At 45.1% G+C, this 22,244-nt stretch overlaps 1 protein-coding gene across 1 annotated transcript in view; it reads right to left on the bottom strand.

The window, feature by feature from the left end:
- Positions 1–22,244, bottom strand: part of pard3ba (par-3 family cell polarity regulator beta a) — a gene marked incomplete at its 5' end in the record, with an annotated part of 164,128 nt that overhangs the window by 140,295 nt on the left and 1,589 nt on the right. Inside the window, one exon of the mRNA XM_080023915.1 lies at positions 11,217–11,318. Within this exon, the coding sequence (XP_079880041.1) occupies positions 11,217–11,318 (102 nt within the window). The remainder of the gene's footprint in view (positions 1–11,216; positions 11,319–22,244) is intronic.

Below are 22,244 nucleotides of genomic sequence, written 5' to 3'. Positions count from 1 at the left end.
CGGCGGGCAAACGACAACTTCAAATTGAGATAATAATTGATCAATTTCATTGTGATAAGGGAAGACATCATTAAGACGAAATAAAATTAACACTGCAGATTTTTGTGGCGTGCTGGAGCCCGCAAGTCACAATCATCGTGTAACTCAACCGTTCATTACGCCGATTCCAAAATGCTACGAAACAATGTTAAGCAGTGTATACTGTATAACAAGCTCACAAATCTGTAATCTAATGCAATCTGTTTTTTTGTTGTTGTGAAATTTGCAGTTTGTGTCAGTAATATTAAAAAGGTAAATGTTTGGTCAACCACAGCTTGGGGGATACCGTGGGTCCTTTCAGTTTTCAGGCCTTCCTGCTGGGGCAAAGCTCTCTCCCACCGTCTTACGCAGGTGTTCCTTTCAGGGAAGACAGGAGCTGGATGATCATTTAAATGGCTATTTCAGGTGCATTACAAATGACAATGCTCCATTCATTCGACCCATCAGTGAGCCCACAATAGGGGCATGGAAATTTGGTTAAGTTAGTTGATAGTGTTTGTTTAGCTCGGGGGTTGCAACTCTGTATGTAAAAGGTAAAATTATGTACCTTTACAGCCACCCCTACATTTCTGAAGAGATGATTTAAAGCATTTTGGGTTTGCGTTTACACTCAGAAACAGAGCCAGAATTGTCTAAATGTTTGGCGTTTTAATGCACGGGGAGCGAGATAGGACTTCCAGGTAAAATAAGTCAGTTGTCAATGTAATTCTCATGGGAATCATTCCATTTAGTAAAAATGGGTTATTTAGGCAGCAGAACGCAAACTGTGGATCCCAGAAAATATTTTAGCCAAATCCTCCTCAAAATATTTATTTTGTTAGGGAAATCCTAGTGTGAATCACAAAAATAATTTACATCTGGAAAAATTATTTATTTTGGAGGAATGCCAAATGTAAATCAGTCCCATTCAATATGAATTATGCCATAGGCCTTGGCCTTTTTTTACATTGGACTTTAATTTAGTCCTCAATCAAAATCACAAGTCGTTTAAAACATTAGTTTGCTCCAACTTCAACGAACCAGAGTCGGTTTAGGCTAAGTCGAAAGTCTAAGTCTAAAACATTACTGTACAGTAAGAGAAAAACAAAAACAATGTATGCGATTGGATGTGCATTCAGGGATGATATTTATTAGAAATATTAGAATTTCAAATGGTGTATGGTGAGAAAAATGTTGTATACATTTTCACTGCATTTGCATGTTGTAAAGGCAAGGACTTCTCAGTGGCAGTGGGCCAAAGCAAAAGCTTCCCAGAGTAAACACTGTTAAGCATCAATATGCTTATCATATAATTGTAAAAAAGAAAAAAAGAAAAACTCTCTCCCTCACCGCCTCTCAACAAGGGAGTGTGAGGTTCGGCTGATTTAAGTTATTAGTGAGACACACACACAGATTCCAATGTCAGCTTAGAAAACAGATGGTGTGAGCCTGGTGAAGTCAGAGAATGGACTTGATATAAACAAGTTGATCTATAATAGATCATTAGCCCAGTGTGATTAGTTACTAGCATGTGCCCTTGTCAACAGACATGCCTCACCAGGCAGCAGACTGACACCAGGGAAACAACAAAAAGCCGTAGCCAAGAGGTACTCAACTTCATAATGCTATCAGTGAATTCAGCTGTTGGTCATGTAATGATAGTACGTTTGATTCCAAGTTAAAATGGTGTCCTGTCAGTTTGGTAAATTGATGAAGCACAATGTTGGACATATGGACATAAATCAAAATTTGGCAGTTCACCAACGTTTTATTTTTTCGCGCCCACAACGGGTCCAAATAGCATGGGGGTGGTTCCGTCGTGCTCTGTCTTCACTGGCAATACGTTGCCTAATTCGATCACCGGCCTGCTCTCCGAGCGCGTGGATGTCTTCAACCGATCGGGGACACCGCGATCACCCTCTGCCCTAGCCACGGGCGGCCCCCGCTGAGTTGTTTCCTGCCAGACCAGAGCAGACGCACAGAGATAGGATTGCGGCCCGACCGTCTCGCTCCATTAAGAGCTAATGGGGCTGTGTGAGGGTGACGCAGAGGTCGTTGGAGCCAGTGTTGGCGTGATTGAGAGCGAGAGAGAGAGAGAGAGAAATGGAGTCGGCACCAAGTGGGACAAGTCGGCATCAGAGGGTATGCCAAACTAGCGCCGCCCTCCTAGAAGTAACAAGCAAAAAAAACTATCCAAAAGGCTCAGCTTATCCCAACCACATCCCAGCAGATCTCTGCTTCGGTGAACTGACAAATCGCTTTGGAAAAGAGCCATCGTCCAATGTCAAAGAGGTGAGGCAACGGGTAACCCAGAAGAATTTCAAAACGCGCGATGCAACATTTTAACGTAGAATAAACGGGAAACAAATAAATAACGTACCACAAAATGGTAAACAGAGTGGCGTGACAGAGGAATTACTTTTGTCAAACCTTTCTTGAATTCTTCAATCGGCAATCACAATCAAAATGCAGGCTTTGCTTGGGGCAAAAAAAATAAAAATCACACAAGCGATGAAATCTGCTTCTGTGATTGCTGAGTCATGGAACCCCGAACATCAAACTAAAAAGCTGCTTTGATTTGGAAGGAGCAGCTCAGTACGGGGAACGATTATTTTGTGAACTGCATTGATGGGTGCGAAAATTACAAATATCAACGTATCGATGCAGTGAACCATGGATATAATTTAAGGTGGTAATCTTGTTAAAATTCCCACGTTTCATACTTTGTTTAGCTTTTTCAGAAACAGCAACTCACACGTCATCAGCCATCACAAAAAAAACAATCAAGAAGAAGGCCTACTCTTGAGAATACAGTTCGGGGAAAAGAAAAGGGGCGAAGGAGAGGGTAAGCCAAAGAAATTGGTGGGGAAGGAAGTTGCCATTTTGATTATAATTTAGGGATTTGCAGTGTCATCCACCCAACAGATTCAATTGTATGGATTGCCACTTCCATCATTTATTTTAGAGGAAATTTTTGTGGTGTTCCGGAACACCACTCAGACGACCAACCGCAACGTGTCTGGCGCCCGTGGTCTTCATCAAGGAAGACAATCTACATTAAAGAATGAATAGTCAACAACCCAATTACGCAAGACTTTCTGCGACTGGTCACACAGAGGTCGCCAACTAGAACTCAAAAAAACGTAACACACCGGCAAACGGCAAAAGTCCTGGGGATGGATATTTAAATGTGTCGCACTGGCAAGGCATTGATTGCACTCCGCACATTCTGGGCGAGGATGTATGGATCATGATGAGACTTAAGAGATGATTAGGTCAGGGCGCGCGCGTGACATTCTCCCCCAATCATTTCCTACTTGAACCGGCGGCAACCGGCTCATCAATGCCCATTCATACTCTATTACAGAGATTTGCAACTGTTCAGACGCCAATCAAACTCGGCTCGGCAGCAGCAGAGTGTGTTTTGGGGAGCGGCATGGAGGTGAGCGAGCGAGATGTCACAGAGCATGGAAAAGGCTAATCAGTATGTCTGCGTCTCGCAATCACTTGCCATTCACCAAAACATTTCCCACTTGGAGTTAAACGGTGTTTTTTTTTTTTGGGGGGGGGGGGGGGGGGGGGTCGCACATCATGAGGTCAAAAAAGGTTCCTGAAAATCACGCGACGCGGCTAACGAGAAAAAGTATGGTAGGACAGCATAGAAAAGGATTGACTCCTGTGAGGACTATGAACTTTTTCTTGCCGTTTCATCCGTCGGTGTGCATTACAGTAACAGGATAACAGGGAGGGAAGCTTACAAAAAAGCCCAGGGATAACATGTCGATGAGAAATTAAATGTCTGGCTTTGGCCAGACATTGTCCTGGGCCTCAGTTTGGTGTTGGGGTATGTGGTGTGGGGATGGTGTGGTTTGAGCAGCCACACCTGACCTGGACCTCTAGGTAATTGGGGACCCGGGATCAGAGTGGCTGCATACCTGTTGCTTGTTGGTTGGTCTAACGAGCAACAGGTTAAAACCCCCATCCCCACACACACTCAGGCGAGAGGAGCCCTGTCCTGACCTTTGCCCATCTGCTTTATCGATCTGACTCTCCACAACAAAGGGGGGTTTTCTACAAGCCCTTCTCCTGTGTCTCTGTGCCGGAGGACCCTGAAGACCCCGCTCGGGTGGCGCATGGTAGGCAAAACCGCCGCGATATTTCATTATCAGCGGTGATACCGGTAATGGTCACTTGACCGGGGTATTGCGGTTATCGACCCTAGCTGGGACTAGAATTCACGTTGCGCTTGACATGATATTTTCTAACCCTGTAAATCTGATTAAATAAGATTAGGGAGCTATATCTCTACACTTGGTTTAGGTATTACCCCCACCTAAGGATATTCCAGTCCATATTGACATGATAGCATCATGCGTAACATCAGGAAAAACATCCTGTTTACATTAAATACTAAAAAATGGAAAACAATAACAAATATGTTAAATTAACAAACAAAAACCTTTCAAATAATAAGTGTTGTTTCATTTTTGCTGACGCCCTGAACTACCAAGGGACTCCTCGGGGGCAACGGACACCAATTTGGGAACTCCTTGGATATAGAACAAAGTATGTGTAACACGACGTTGGTTAAAAAGTAGAGTTGTTGCGCTTTCAAAACACCAACTCATTCCGGGTAAGCGAGCGGCTGCTTTTCACTTGCAAGCTACAGATGTAAAGGAGAATATCTGCGGAAATCAGGAGTTTATCACTAAATCGGAGCGCAACAGTCGAGTAGATGACTTAATATATTAAAAAACTCCCTGGAAAAACCGAAGGAGTTGGCAGCAGGGAGCCCAGCTGTTTTCACTGGTATTATGAACACTTTTTCATTAGACTTCTTCCCTCCGTTCTCCGTCTCAAAGGGCAAAACAGACCAGGAAGCAGGATTCCATTGACGATGACTGCAGATTTTAACCAACCGAATTGTGGATATTTTGGCATTCATCTCCAACAGCTGAGTGATGGAAGTCACCGGTCAGCGGCATTGGCTGGAAACACAATGTTCATTCCTCACCTTTACACGAGCGTCCAGCTCTGCTAGGTGCAGATGAAATACTGGATTTTGATGTTTGGGAGCGACCGTCCGTACTGCCGCCTCACCCTTACAGTAACAACTGCATCACACAATCAGTAGTAGCAAAGTAGGGGAGACATGCCCGTCCGACGCACTTGCTTGTAACAAACTCTTGAGACTCCAAGAACTGCGTTTGGTTGATTGATTTGGGATAAACCAAATCCATACCGTGCATTGTAGTATGCCTAGTATAACGCAGCAGTGTAGTACTGCCATTACAACACCATGTGATCCCGAAATTACAGCAAGTGAAAGTAAAGATTTCAAGAGGTTTATTTGTCACATACATATACATACGTTCATAGATATTTGCAGTGAAATGTCTTTGCAGCGCGTCTGGAGATTATGCACAATAGTTACTAAACCAAACATAATAGCTAACCTAATTCCTACCGAGCAACTAACTGAAACGGATTCCTAAAACCTAATGCAGTTAGTGAATAGAAAAATACAAATGAAATAAAATAAAAATAAAATAAGACAAAAAGAAAAAAGAAAGTGGGGGTACAAATTGGCTATTTGTATATACAGATATGTGCAGTAAAGTAGCCAACAACTAATAGTCAACAAGACTTGAACTCTAAAAACTTTCCTATCACACTGACTCTTTCAGCAGGGGGCGGGTTTCCCTCGGGCTGAATTTGAACAAACAAACAAACAAATAAATTCAATTTCTGACGACTGGGGAATGGCTCAAAATATCACCCTGTGCTTCGGACGCCACCGATTAGTTTCTAAGTCCTTGCGTGACATCCGGCGCGGCTTGCAGCTGGAGTGAAAGGCCTGATGGGAGATGGCCTTCCTAATCAGAGGCTGACATTTGAGAGGATGATCAGCTGGGATACCAACCCCGGCAATTTACAGCCCCTCCAGCGCGGGGACGTTTTCAAGAAGCGTTAATTAAAATAGCTGATTAAAGATGAATGGAGGAAACCGTTGGGTTGTATTTCATTTTTACCATGAAATTAAATCCCTCGTTCGGCTTTGTCGTGTGGAGCGAAGAACTGTATGCGCATGTGTTCCAAGACAAAGGTCAGTATGTGTGTGTGTGAGTGTGAGAGTGAGACTGTGTGTGTGTGAGAGTGTGTGTGTGTGTGTGTGTGTGGGTGGGTGTGTGTGCGCATCGAATGACAGTCCACTTATGAGGAGCTGCTGCTTCATTTCAATTCACTTTCAAGGCGACAGCGCTGTGACAGGAACATGTCAGAACAGTGACACAGACCTACACAAAACCACACGTATGTACGTTATGAGCAAACATTTACAGCACCTGTACAAGTGAACGTTTGGGTGGAGGCCTCCAGCATTCTCCGCGGGATACAACACTGTGCAAAGGGGCTTTCACGTAGGAGGTAGGGCTGTGCCTGAATCAGAATTTTGTCAGTAGAATCGAATTCGGCGGTTCAAGGCAAATATTCGACTATAATAATTATAAATTATTATTATTAATAATAATTAAAGAAAATTTTGTGAAGCGCTTACACCCCCAGTAGGTAAGCATTATTCATACATATACTGTATATATGGATAAATAATCAATCAAATCAAAGTTTTAAAACTATTTAAAGGTTTTTAAGGTCTCTCATATACACTCACTGGCCACTTTATTAGGTACATCTTGCTAGTACTGGGTTGGACCCCCTTTTGCCTTCAGAACTGCCTTCATTCTTTGTGGCATAGATTCAACAAGGGTTTGGAAACATTCCTCAGAAATTTTGGTCCATATTGACATTGACAGTGGGGGTGGTAGCTCAGGAGGTAGAGCTGGTGGTCTAGTAATCTAAAGGTTGCTGGTTCGATCCCAGGCTCCTCCTGCTAGCATGCTGTAGTGTTCTTGAGCAAGACACTTAACCCCTAATTGCTCCTGATGGCTGCGTCCGTCGGTGTTTGAATAATTGTAAGTCGCTTTGGATAAAAGCGTCTGCTAAATGACTAAATGTAAATGTAATGACATGACCGCATCACGCAGGTGCTGCAGATTTGTCGGCTGCACATCCATGCTGTGGCGTTTAGGCCATGCTCAATTGGTACTAAGGGGCCCAAAGTGTGCCAAGAAAATATCCCCCACACCATAACACCACCACCAGCAGCCTGAACCCTTGATACAAGGCAGGATGGATCCATGCTTTCGTGTTGTTTACGCCAAATTCTGACCCTACCATCTGAATGTCGCAGCTGAAATCAAGACTCATCAGACCAGGCAACATTTTTTCAATCTTCTATTGTGCATTTTTGGTGAGCCTGTGCGAACTGTAGCCTCAGTTTCCTGTTCTTAGCTGACAGGAGTGGCACCCAGTGTGGTCTTCTGCTGCTGTGGCCCATCTGCTTCAGGGTCCAACGTGTTGTGCGCTGAGATGGTATTCTGCATACCTTGGTTGTAACGAGTGGTTATTTGAGTTTCTGTTGCCCTTCTATCGTCTCGAACCAGTCTGCCCATTCTCATGACCTCTGACATCAACAAGGCATTTTTGTCCACACAACTGCCGCTCACTGGATATTTTTTCTTTTTCGGACCATTCTCTGTAAACCCTAGAGATGGGTGTGCATGAAAACCCAGTAAGTCAGCAGTTTCTGAAATACTCAGAACAGCCCGTCTGGCACCAACAACCGATGCTCGGTTTGAACTTCAAGCAAGTCATCCTCACCACGTCTACATGCCTTAATGCAATGAGTTGCTGCCATGTGATTGGCTGATTAGCTATATGTGTTAACAAGCAATTGAACAGGTGTACCTAATAAAGTGGCCAGTGAGTGTATGTACATGTGAATTCCTTTTTATGACCTGCAGACACCCTGATAATTGTCCCCGTCCCTGAAGCGGCGAGGGAGACGCGTAGTCGCCTTGTGCTGGATTTCCTCCGTACCTGAAAGTTTGGGTGTTGACGAGAGAACAGAGGAGAAAAGAAGAAGAGAAAGAGACGAGACAGCAGGTTTGCTAGTTATGGAGGTGGCGGAGTGCAATGGGATGGGGGAGAGGAGGAGGAGAGTGTGTGCGTGCGCTTCAGCATCTTCACCACTCATCAGCAGCACTGTGTGTGTGTTCTGGACAAAATGGCGAGCTCGGGCAGATATGGCCCAGGGCTGAGCAACTATGGGCGAGGGCGTCGGAGCTCTCAGCGCCATTAACAAAGTGCTGGCCTGGCTGACAGGTCAATGACTCCACCATGCTACACCAGCTGCCATCTGAGAGGCGCACACACACACACACACACACACACACACACACACACACACACACACACACACACACACACACACACACACACACACACACACACACACCTTCTTTGTGTGGAATTGACTGACAGAGCCATTGACTGCAGTACAGCTATGGTCTCACTGTGTGTGTGTGTGTGTGTGTGTGTGTGTGTGTGTGTGTGTGTGTGTGTGTGTGTGTGTGTGTGTGTGTGTGTGTGTGTGTGTGTGTGTGTGTAGTAACTGATAAGCCAGGGCACCATGGCCTCCAACACATTCATCAGACGAGTATAAATATTCATGGGGGCTGGTGGCCGGTGCCACAAGATGGGGGGTTAATGAACAGAGCTTGAGTAGAGTACGTGTATATAAATGTGTGTGTGTGTGTGTGTTTTTTGTGTGTGTGTGTGTGTGTGTGTGTGTGTGTGTGTGTGTGTGTGTGCACGCATCACAGACACAGGGGGGCAGGACTGTAATCAAATCACAGCCGCCCTTTCATCTCGACCCTCATCAACCACCAGTGGCGCTCCTTCAGCACACGCTAATGCTAACATGTTACGCTACACGCCGGCCCATCGCCATGCTCAGGCAGGGGGGGTCAGCAGTGATGTGTGTATGAGAGAAAGTGTGTGTGTGTGTGTGTGTGTGCGCGCGCGCGCAATAATAGTAAGGCGGCAGCCCATATTAAGAAATCTGCACTCGCAGCTATGCTAACCGCTCGGAGTACAAATAGCCAGCCATTATCTCTCATTAGCATCCGTGGCTAACAGCGGGCCCACGCTGTGCGATGGAGGGCCCTCACAATAGGACGACTCCTGCGTGATTGATGGTGGAACATTGCAGCCTGTAATAACAGAACAAAAACAAAAGGGGGGAAAAAACAAAAAAACAGAAAAACACTGAGGATAGAATCTGCCAACGGCGGGGAGGTAATAGAAACGCAGACAAACAAAAGAACTCGCGCCCAATCAAAAATTCCAGCCACGGCTCATTAATCGGGGAAACACCAGGATGTGACCAGCAGCGCAGAGATAACGGTGAGTGGCGTGTTGGGAAGTATGAGGGACATTCATTCTGCCGCGCCCACTACCATTTGTCTTTTTTTTTTTTTTTTTTTTTATATAAATTTTTTTTTTCAATTATTATTATTATATATTTTTTTAAATCAGCACAAAATACGGCGGAAAATTTGAATTTACGTTGGGGGGGGGGCGTTTGTGGGCGAGCCGGGTAAAAACAGAGACCAAAACAAACGAGACAAACAAAAGAGAGAAGAGGAAAGTTCAGTCGCTCAGATGCTTTCGCCACCATTTTGCCCCACCCGAGGAAAAACAAACAGCGTTTTATTTATTTTTTATTTTTTTTTTGTTCAAGCGTGGAATTCAAACGTCATAATGGAGTGATTGCTCTTATTTCGAAGACTTGAGAAGAAAAAAGACAATAAAAAAAACTAACTAATATTTCCAAATTGAGTTGCTCTACATACGGTAACCCCTGTGAATCACTGTCTTATGCGGTGACGGCCAAAAGAAAGACATTGAGAACAGGAAGCGGATCGGATTAATCATTACAAAAATTCATTTTTTTCCCCCCACAGTGACAGTCCCGATAGAGTTCACCCATTTATTACTTTATTTATTATTTACTTCTGCCCATTTTTTTGTTACGATTCAGCCAAAGCCATAGTCCCACACACACACACACACACACACACACACACACACACACACACACACACACACACACACACACACACACACACACACACACACACACACACACACACACCCCTTGAAAGACCAATTGTTAATGTTCCACATAAAGCACAGATGAATATTCCATGTATACTCCCTTTCCATTTCATTTGAGGTTCTTGCTGACTAAGAGTCTGTAATTCATCACTTGCTCGGTCCTGCGGCTTATGAATATGGATGTCAGGCAGTTTATTACCACTTCTTTAGGAATTCATTAAGGGGAAATGAAACTGGCTCTTTGTCGAAATTGGGCCACTTTTGTTTGTGCGTCTACATCGCCGCCTCCCAACCCCCTCCCCCCTTCGCTGCGGAAGTTGCAGTCAGCGGCGGCAAGGTTCCCTCCACGCCGGGGCCGGCTTCATTTCAAAGGGAACAACCTAGAAATCGGAGCCCCTTTCATCCGTCTTCCTACAAATGAACATGACAGCTAAATCACAGTGCAACTGCCCCTCCCGCACGCTACAGTGAGCCTCTCGCTTAAGAGAGGGGGGAGGCGGGGACGCTCTCTGATAGAGAGGGGACGTGAATCGGAAGCACTGGAGAAGAAGCCGCCGCCGAAAAGAAACGAGCTACGGCGGAGGAGAGACAGCCGAAACCGAAGGACGGGCGGCCAGGACGGGTCAGAGAGAGAGAGAGAGAGAGAGAGAGAGAGAGAGAGAGAGAGAGAGAGAGAGAGAGAGAGAGCGCTAAGCACGTTCTCATACGCTGCACATGTTCTTGAATGAGCGAGCGACAATGTTACCTCGACGGCCGCTCATTTCAAGCTCTCAAAACAGGCAGTCCACACGGGACTGTTGCGAAGGAAAAGCCCCTCAACCCCTAGAGCTGTCGACCTCTGTTTGCACCGGCACAGGCCGACGGTTCGGCCGCCAAACAAACGGCGACACAAGGCCCCTCCGCTACTGAGGCGACGAGGCCTGACGGAGGAGGAGGAGGAGGAGGAGCGGTAATGTTTGGTAATGTTGGTGTCGTTTCTATGGCTTCCTCTAGCGGTCATTGATTGCCAAAGGCAGTCAGGCAGAGACATTTTAACCTCAAAAGCAGTACATGACTATTAATTAACTCAAGACAACAATACCCAGCGGCGCACCACGCCAACATTGTTTGTTTTTCCGCGGTGCGTTGACATTTATCGCTCCGCCTCGTCGGCGTGCCCTCCCGGGCGTGGCCCTCACCTTGTCTCTGTCCTCCACGAGGTCGTCCAGTTGGTCGTCCATGTCCAGGATCCCGCCCTCGCGGTACTCCACGTGGTGGGTACTCACGGCGTACTCTCCGTGCTGCGCAACAGGAAAAGAAAGTCACGTTAGCAGAAAACCAAAAATCCCGCCGGCTGAGGAGGGAAAACGGCTCAAAGGGCTACGGCGAGGTTACAGATTTACAAGAACCGAACTTCAACCGCAAGCCTACAAGTCCAAGGGTGACTGGGCGACATGGGGATTTCCAATCACAAGAAACCGCTCACTTTAAATATTAGAAGGACTTAATGACGCAGTTGATGCTGTTAGATAGTATCGCCTACGTTGGTTTTACCAATTGATGCGGTCAGGCACGGAACATTTTTCGCAGATATTTCAAAGGCTGTTTAATCAAAACACTGAAGAACACTTACTTCTGAAACACGTTTATGCCTTTGACAGTAACTTCTGACAAAGTTAAAAGGAGAAAAGGTTGTACCGTATACACAAAGGCAAACATTTCAACAGGGTCTGACTACGGCACTCTGACCGACAGACCTTTATAAGCTTGACCTACTGTCCAACAGGTGAATGAAGGAAGCTGTGGCAGGAACGCTTTGGCGGAAACGTTCCCTTCAGAAGAGTAGTTTCTCTGTTGCCATGACAACATGGGCCTCGGCGCAAACACACCCCGGTGAGGTGGGAATTGTACAGTCTCGCAATTCCTGATGTACTCCACCCATTGTCCTGGGGAATAAGGACAATTTCTACTTGCTATCAGACATCTGTGAAATCTGTTCCCTGCTTAGGGAACAATGACGACCAAGAAGTCCACGCACAAAGGCCTGTTCCTCTTTTTCTGAGCCTGTAAACACTGTATTTTGCGGCAGCGAGATCTGTCAGGGAACTAGACCGAATGGAATTGATTTGTACAGCAAACAATACAGAGAGTAAGCAAACTGAAAACACAACACAAAAAAAAAAAAAATTCTTATCATTTGGAACAGTGTAGGCTTGGGTCGATGTTCGATAATATTGAATATCGTGAAATTTGCCACCATATGCGATATTTTCACAGTATAACCCCCTGTCCATCGGTCCCGTCTGCGGACCATGGGGAGCAGAGCAGCAGAGCGCACAAATGCTCATTCAATTCCGCACAGAAAGAGGATGTATGTGGACGCATGCGTGCAACGCCAGGTAAAAATATTGAAATCTTGAAACAGCGAGGAAGCCGATGGGGGATTTGGACGCGGTGCCGCGCGGGGCGTAAATGGTTGGGTGATTAAGTTGCGGCTCCGGGTTATTATTTGCATTTCTAAAATAATATTAAAAAAACATGTTTTTTTTTTTTTTAATAATTGCTATACAGCACAGAGCTGCCGAGCTTCACACTTTGACCGTGAGACTCACACATATCACCGGTTCACACGCTACCCCTCATTTCTCACACTGACAGTCCCAAAATAAGTGAAATTCCTCTTTTCTTTTCTTTTTTATTCTACGTATACATTTTCTCACTTCACTACAGGACTGCATCGCGTTATAAAACTTTAGATATTGCCCAAGCCTAGAACAGTGTGCCTCAAATGGGGGTACCTGCACCTGTATCCGAAATTTTAAAAAAGTCTTTAAAACATTGGTTATATAAAATGTGTACAAAACACACAACACACATACAGTACATTATTGGGTTTTGTTTTTTTTCCTCCCGATGCCAGTGAAGGGTGCACTCAGCCGAAAAATTATCTTAGAGGGGGTCCACTACTTAAAAAAAGTTTGGGAACAATGAAAAGGAGTCAGACTGAGGGAAGTCACCTAAAAGGAACTGCCCATACCAATAAGCAATCTATCCACTTCCACACAAGACTACATTAGCGGCTAAATGAACCGCTACAAGCCATAACCCTGGGTGGCTGGAATGAGTTTGGCCGGGACCCAGGGAACGCTTGTGCGCACTGAGTCACGCGCTGAATGGGCCGCTGGCTCGGTTGCATCCAAATGTGAATTACAGGGCAGGGGGAGAGGGTGTCGGGCTCCCATGATGAAGCAAAGTCTGTTCTCCACGAAATAAAATGCTTCGGAGAGGCAGTAGCTTCAATCAGAGGGAAAGAGGGACAACACCATGTTTCTTCCAAAAGTGAAAGGCCCCCATAGTACCATTGCCATAACAGCAGGAGAACAAATCAAATACCACGATGTACATGTAGAGCCAACAAGCCCACTGACATTAAGTAATGGCTCGTACAACACAACACAGTGTCTCAGCAGCTAGACAGTAGAATACAGAGGATGGCGAACGGCAAAAGTGCCCAAAGCATTCGCAGAGGCCTGCAGTTTGGCAACGAGCAATAACACAAGCTCCGTGACAACAGGGCGGACCCTGCATGTTTACGTTTCATCATAGTGTGTTGTGCATGCTGAGAACCGGAGAGCACGTTGGGAGCGGGCGGGCTGAAACCGGTGGAGGCCTCAGCAGAGAGCCGAGCTGTCAGACTCTCCCTCCTCTCTGGAAAAACTGGTCCAACCTGAGAGGTTGCTCACATTCCTCTGCCTCCAACTGACACCTTGTACCCGGGTCTGCGCCTGCGTGTGCATGTGAGGCGATGGCGGTGAGCCGGAGGACAAGCGATTGGCTCGCTCCCCGGTGACGTCGCATCACTGGCATTGAGAGGCATTGACTCAGGCACCTGACACTCAAAAACGATGCTAAAGGACCATACTTGTGTCAAGTTGCGAGGCATGTCACATGTTGAATGACCCTGACCACTTTCAAGACGATAGCTCACATTTGATTTTATAAATTCCCTCAGTTTTAACATTTGTCACAGTCTCCCATAATGACATGTTTGTTATTTGTTCATTCTGTTCGCAAAGGTGCCATTGCTGGCATCAACTCAAACAGTGGCATTTATTTTTTTCTTTCAGTCATCAGCCATGCATCCCAGCCTCCATCACCAGAGACACGCAGAGTGGAAGGGGGAGGGCCGGGTATCGATGGCTCTGCGGAGCATGAGACAATGTCTGAGGAAGTCTCCCTGTTTCAGGAGTTCAGGATTCTCTATTTACAAGTGAGCCAAAGGCGTTTGAGCTTTACTCCAGATTCCGTTGCATTTCTCTGTAAACTTCCACTGATTTCACCTTATTAGTACGCTAAAATCTGTTTCTGAACAAGTTTGAGGTGGGAAATAAGCAATCCAGTTGCTAAATGTTCACTCATATTAGATCTACAAAGATTAATTTAATTAATAAAAGTCTGTTCCAACTTTCACCGCGGTGCCAGAAGCAGCGGCCGAGCTTGGAGCACGGCAGGATACGGCGGGGCTTGGGGCTTTTTTGATTCATTCAATTACGGCGGAAAATAAAATGAATAAATCTATGGTTTTATTTGAAGAAATGCAGAATAGATCGTGAGCTGCAGCCTACAGCACAGTCAACCACACACACACACACACACACACACACACACACACACACACACACACACACACACACACACACACACACACACACACACACACACACACACACACACACACACACACACACACACACACACACACACACACACTTTTTCAAGATTTGTGCTGGTCTCACAGAGCACTTCCCATATTTAGCTCTTAGCTTCAATGCTAGCAGGTACGATCGCGCTCCAGCCGTGGGTGGAGTTACTCAGATGGGGGCAGTTCTAATTCTACTGAAGAGATGTAGATGACTGCCATTACACATATTAGGGCAGCAATTCTTAACGGCTCGTTTTAGGACATGCTCACAAAAAACTGACTGGGTGGTCTTATTTGACAGTTGGTGTGTTAGTAGGCCCATCAGAGACCCAAATGTATGTGTACAAGCACTGAAAAAGCGAGTTTTGCATAATAGGGGACCTATTTTTTTTTTTAAACCATCGATAAAATAAAAAAGGTACACATCATTTTATGTTTCCCAATAAGAACAACTCTTTATTTTAAAGGAATGGATGGCAAGATTTACACATTTTTTTTGAGAGGTCATTTAATTTCCTAAGTAAACAGCTCACCATTTGAATGAAAAAAAAGTACACACAGCACTATCTATCTATACAATACAGTATATATTAAATACGGAAAAGGGTAGGGGTTGGAAATGTTTGGTGCGCCCACAACAGCCAGTCAATTTTGAGCCAACACGCCCACAAAAGAGAAGCCCCACCTCCAGCGGTGTGACTGTACGGCGACGAGACGAGAGCTGCTCGGCTCCACGCGGCGGCCCTGTTGCCGGCGGTGACCCTAGCATGACTGTACGGAGTTGAACAGCCGGCTGCTTAAATTTCCCATTTTGCGCGGACAATTGGAGCGCCGCTTGTGTCATCGCCTTTTAGTGTTTGTGATTCACGCTGTGGCAATGGAAGATGACAGTGAGCGCGCGCAACAAAGTGCAGACGGTGATGTCACTGACCGGATGAATTGTCCCTTGGAAATTTTCCGTCCAGTAGATGACCGACCTGTACGACTGGGTGTCGTTTGTTCAGAAATTTTGGTTCGCTTAAGTCGGGACTGTGTGAACAGTTACCGGACCTAGAGTAGGAACTTGCTCTTAAATCTGACCAAATCTAGCGAACTATAGGTGTGGAAGCGCCCTATATCCCTGTTCAGCCTGAACCCTGTCTCGTGTCTCAACCTGCCGTTCAGAGCTTCAACCGATTATCAGATTATATTTCATATATATATATATATATATATATATATATATATATATATATATATATATATATATAGATATTACTATATCATAACATCTTACATTATTATTATCTTCTTTTTTGGGCTGCTCCCGTTAGGGGTGGCCACAGCGGATCATCTGCCTCCAACACCTTCTGTTCTGCGCATCTTCCTTCCCTTACACCAAGCACCTGCACGTCCTCCCTCACCACATCCGTAAAGCTTCTCTTTGGCCTTCCTCTTTTCCGCTTGCCTGGCAGCTCCATCCTCAGCATCCTTCTCCCAACGTAACTCTCATCTCTCCTACACACGTTCAAACCATTAGTATTATACAGTGCTACTTTGACTTACGAGTTTCATTCGTTCCGCGACAGAGCTCGTAATTCAATCTGCTCGTATAGCAAATAAATTTTCCCCATTGAAATTAATTGAAATGCCATTAATCCGTTCCAGCCCCAAAAATAACACCCCATTTTTTTTGTTACATGTTTTTAAATAACAAAAATGTATTTATAAATAACAAATATTGTATAAAAACATAATAAAAGAGAATGTGTAGATCATTTTTGCCTTCTCGCAGATGATACCCTTCGTCACGCTATCTCCTGCGAGCTGCTTCTCCATCAACCACACCAACAGCAGATTCTCCATCTTTTCATGGACAGCGGTCCGCAGCTTAGACATTATTTTAACACCCTTGGCTGGCGTAATGCCCCTTATCGTCTCCTTCTGCTTCAGTATGGTATATATCGCCACGCCCACCAAGGGCGGTACCTGAAGCTTGCTCCTCGTAACTAAATTTTTTGCTCCCAAATCAATAAAAAAATAAAAAATGAAAAAAAAAAAATCGACGGAATGACAGCTCGTAACTCGGAAAACTTGTATGTTAGTGCGCTCCTAACTCAAGGTACCACTGTAATTGTTATTATAATTATTATTGTTATTATTATTCCTACAACATGATCTAATTTATATCACTTGGGATTATCAGTTTCTCCATCCGTTCTCCAGCTCTGCGTAATGGACCTTGACGCAGCGGGGGGAGAAGCAGCCTGCCACCTGCCAAGCGCCCGTACGTATTTATTTCGGCACGGCTCTAGCCGTTTCCACTGGTGATTGCTGTGTCAAAACATTAGAAAGTATCTACATTTCTCCTAATCTACGTCATTCGAATTCTAACAACACCGCCTTTTGCAGGACCTGTATATACGAAGAGTCAGGGCATCGTTGAAAGGGGGCTCGCATACTCATGAAAGTATCCCAACTTGAAATTCCAAACACAAATATGCGTGGGCCATAGCTGTGGAAGTGTTAACAAATACGAAATACGATGAAATAAAGTAGATAAAAAATAAAAAATACGCATTACTGTAGTTGTCAGCGGGACCAGTGTATCATTTTAAGGTAATTTTCACCATAACGTTCAAATTGTCCAAAACCTGAAATGTGTAAATATGTAAAAACCTGGGGCATCAACGGGAAGACAGTCAGAGGTGATATGAAACGCGTGCGCTGACTGGGAAACCAGCACGGTGTAGTAAGTCATCCATCAGTTGGATTCCGGCTCTCAGGCGCTACGCTCACCGAAAGTGTTCACTCACATCTGTGAGATTACGGCCACATGACACACAGAGTGTTAATTGTCAGAAGCTACGACGGGCAGGGAGCCTCTGAGGCCTCCCTCCTCTTCCTCGTCCTGGCTGTTGTCGGATGGGGGAAAAAAACAAAAAACAAACAAAAAAAACAAAACAAGGATGAATGTGTGACACTTCAGAAGAAAACAAATCTATAGGAGGGGGGGGGGGCTCTTCAGAAGTTGTTCGCAGCCAATCCCTGTTAATTCCCCTTTGTATCCGGGCCCTGTGCTCTTCCCAGAAAGTGACAAAAAAATAAATAAATGAAAAAAGGAAAAGAAAAAAAAAAAAAGAAAAAAAAAAAAGGGGCTCAGAGTCAATCAGTCAACAACAGAGGAGAATTAGCATGACAGTTGGACGAGTAAATTCCCTGCAAATTACACCATTAAATCCCCCACCATTTGAAGCATTATCCCGCACCCCAACACCTATCTCTCTTTACATTTCTCTCTCTCTCTCTCTCTCTCTCTCTCTCTATCCCCCTCTCTCTCTATTCCCCCTTCTCTCTCTCTCTCTCTCGACACCACTCGAGAGTGGTGGAGCGGTGCGATGATTAGTGAAGCTAAAGTGTCTAGTCAGTGTGTGTTGGGGTGGGATGTGTGTGTGTGTGTGTGTGAGAGGGGGGGCTAACGCAGCTTTTCCACACTTTGATCCTCAGAGTGTGTAAGAATGTGTAATTACATTGCTGCAGGAGGACAGTGTGGATTTAGCCGTGACATTAAAAAGGAAAAAAAGTCATTAATGAACACGCCAATGAGGGGATGTCTCGGAGTCGGCGCCCTCCGGAACACGAGAGCGAGAGAAGAGAAAAAGAGGCTGTGATGAATTGAGAGGGGCTTCAGAGTGTCATTAGAAGCAGGGGGAGAACGACAGGGAGCTACCGAGGGGTAATCGACGTCTGGAGTGGGCCACCCGGATCTGAGGGAGACACGGGGAGGCAAAGACCCTTGTCTTCAGAAGGCGGCGTTCACGTTCCTGCTGGCTGACGGCCAGAGGGAAAACCTGAGTTAGTGCTCGTGCCTGCATCAATCAAATGACCAGCGTGTGGTTCAGTCCCGATGCAGAATTATTCATGAGTTTCAATAAAGAGATCAATGAACGACAAACATTATAGAGAGTGACAGCGATATCGCGTGACGCCGTTTTTTGGGGTTTGGACTCCAATGCAGGCTCTAATAAAATAGAAAGTATTAAAGGGCAATTGAAATTCCAGGAACCAGGAACGTACTTCCCGGTACTTGGAAACTGAGGGTCTCTTTCCACGGGAGGAACTTAGTTCTAAAATTGGTTCCACTCGGATACTTCCTACAAAAAGGTCCCTACAGGCGAGGTGGTACTTTTTGGGGGGGGAACAGGAGCCATCCTCGTGGAGACTGTTGCGCTGAACAACGCTTACAACCACCCACTTAAACACGCAGTTTTGAGTAACCTATCCTGGATTTTACAAATGCTTCCTTACATTTGCTGGAAAATGGGGATGAAGCTGATGGAGCAGTTCAAAAAATCTGGTTTTACAAGGTGTGCCAGCTACCCCCTGGGTGAGTGTAGCATAGGGGGCCGTAATATGAGTAAACTGCACGGAGAGAGCGTGTTTGTTTGTGTGTCGTTGAAATAGAGAGGGAGAGAGACAGAGGCTACTTTGTTATACCCGAACTTCCCCCAGGAACCATGCAATATTGACATTTTATGGCATTTCCCTTTGACTCATAACCACCAACAAGAATGCACGTCCACTCACAACTGATCCATTTTCCAACTTCATCACTTCCACTGTTCGATCCACTTGGCAGTAGGACTGAATAATAATGTGATATTGTTAATAATTTTTCAGTGGTAATGTATCATCAAAGTTAAGACTGACATACCATTTCAATTCACAATCATGGAACTTTGAATAAATAAGCAGATACTTTGATATCAAGTATATGTGCCAGGCTATATTCTCCCATAATACCCATGCCCGCAGAGGAATACCAAAAGGAATATCTCCTGAACTTGAATACCCACCCAGTTGGACCCAAACACGTCCACGTATTGGACCCAATACCCCTGGCCTGGCTAACCCTCATCACAGACACTGGAATCCAGAAGCAGGACGTTCCTGGCAGTCTCATCACACCAACAGTAGCCCGAGGGGACTGTGCTGGCTTATTAACATGCTTCACAAAAAAAAAAAAAACAATCAAGGCCAAGAACCACTTAACTCATGCACCAGCCACACACACACACACACACACACACACACACACACACACACACACACACACACACACACACACACACACACACACACACACACACACACACACACACACACACACACACACACACACACACACACGGGACACTGTGCAAGATGAGCCTGTGTGCACACACTACAGGATGAGGACTCCTCCACACATATATGTATGTGTGTGTGGCCGTGTGTGTGTGTGTGTGTGGAATGAATTAATCTCTTTGCGTGCGGCTCTCCGTTTGAGTTCACCCGTCCATCTCCGGTGCCACAGCCCCATCTATGCCAGTGAGGCAGCTCCGTGCCGCAAGGTTCAGGTGGAGTGTGGGGGAGAGCGGGGGGCGGGTGCTGTCACAGGTCCTAATCCCCAATCACTCACAGGACAAAGCCTCCTGTCCACAGCACACAGCACCGGCGGAGAACATCGGACAGTCGACTCCTGCCTGCCCGCCGAGATACCAGGGCTTTACCAAGGGAGCCATTGTACAGTTTGATGGCTGAGACTGGGCCTGGATGCTGTCACTTCCTCATCGGAACCAAGCCCTGCTCACCCACGCACTATCAGGCTAGTACAGTATGTGCAAACAAAGCCACAAAATAACGCCGCCGTGAAATTAAATAAAGACAATGATGATTAGCGTTCACAGGGGAGAATGGTATAATATCTCAGGCTACATACTTGGATATCATTATGCCATTGCCACTCTTTACCATGGGCCTTAGTTTTGTTTGTTGGTCACATTTCGCAAGAAATTTAATCATATGCAACCTTTTCAGCCCTAATTTTGGGGAAGTGCAAACATCTTTTTGAATAGTCAGCTTGACGGCAGGTGGTCAGTGTATATTACAAAAAACAGCCGGTTGGGTGCTGTTCTTTTTTGTCAATGTTTGTCAACAATTTACACAGCTTACTGACCACAACTAGCGATGCTGCAATATCAAAGTCATCGCAGCTGCTTTTCACTTCTTGCACATGATCTTTGCATTCTTGCCTGGAAAGGCGGATGCCGCCACCAACAATGGAAACAGCATATAGAGTAGCTATACATAAAACACATACATGGAATGCCTATTTCTGATAGAGTGCCAGCAAAATAAACATGGGATAAATGTGAAATATTTGATTTAACAAAATAACCTTACGGATCATCACTCTCAACAAAACAACCCCAATGTCTTAATAATAGTCATGAACAACCATAAGGCTGAAACACAATTTCCTCGACCAGGGGACTCAAATGGCCTGGGTGCCACTGGCCCGGCCGTCTTCTCTTAGGGAATTCAACATATTCAACGGACAATATTAACCACAAAATTACGGGGAGAATTGCGAAGCTGCTTGTGATTTAGAAGTTCAAAATGGTACGCTCATTTTGATTGATTTTCGACTTTGAATCATGACACCTTTAAGTAATACATTATAATTATTGCATACATCACGCTTTTCATTCCTTAATAAGATATTACTAGTTGCCTTGTTTTAAAATGCATAACGGTTTGATGGAGGTAAGTGACGTTTCAGAAATTTGGCTCTTGCGAAAATACATGTGTTAATGTGGCTCTTGAGCCTACTGTGACAAGGGACAACCCGAGCCGATGCTGCATTTAATGGCAACTCGGAAAACTAACTCGTGCTGCGGTTCAGAAAACCCCGAAAACCATAAATCGCTCTGAGAAGGCGTTTTCGCACCGCAGGAAGTTCTGAGAACCTTTGGAGGAACAGTGCTTTTTCTTTTATGTCCACACTGCATGATCCAGGAACGATCAAAATTGTGAAAAAAAAATTAAAAAAAACGTGCCTGAGGGACATCAGTGACATAAGCGCAGTGTGATAAGTCCACAGTGATTGGTCGAACACATGAGACAATGAAGCACCGGTAACCGACATACTTAAAGACAGTTTAAAACATCAACAATAACCAACAAAAATAAGATTCTTCTCTTGAAAAAAAAAAAAATTCCACACAATTTATTTCCAAGACATTAAATCTAGGCAAAAAAGAAATACAGTATATCAGCGTCCCTCTGCTCCGACTTTGACCTGGACACGGTGGGCTCAGGGCGACACTCGATCACGACAGGTTTTCCCCAGGGCGACAGAAACTCGGAAACCTGTGATACGTACCTAACGTGACCAAACCGGACCCCATTTATTGCTGCCTGCGGCTATTGTTATTGTTCAAGCTGTTCTTATTCTCTGAATTTTTGGGCTAAAAATCTCCAGGAGACTCCAGGAACAAGAAGTGTGCAGCTTTCAGCTTAACAGCAGCTCTTCAAAGCGAGATTAAGACTGTTTGCACACGGACACGAGGATACCTAGACGACGTTTTGATTAAAGGAGACCAATCTTTATCAAAATATGAAAAAGTTTGGTCGGATAAATGGTAACGTTACAGGAAAAGATTATATTGCAATAAAGGAATTGCCAACCAGACCAACTATATTGTAACATTAAACTGGCTGC

This window comes from Zeus faber (genome assembly GCF_960531495.2).
Source record: "Zeus faber genome assembly, chromosome: 2".
Taxonomy (NCBI): Eukaryota; Metazoa; Chordata; class Actinopteri; order Zeiformes; family Zeidae; genus Zeus; species Zeus faber.
Note: the sequence above shows the minus strand (reverse complement) of the source record. Positions and strands in the feature narration are given on the sequence as shown.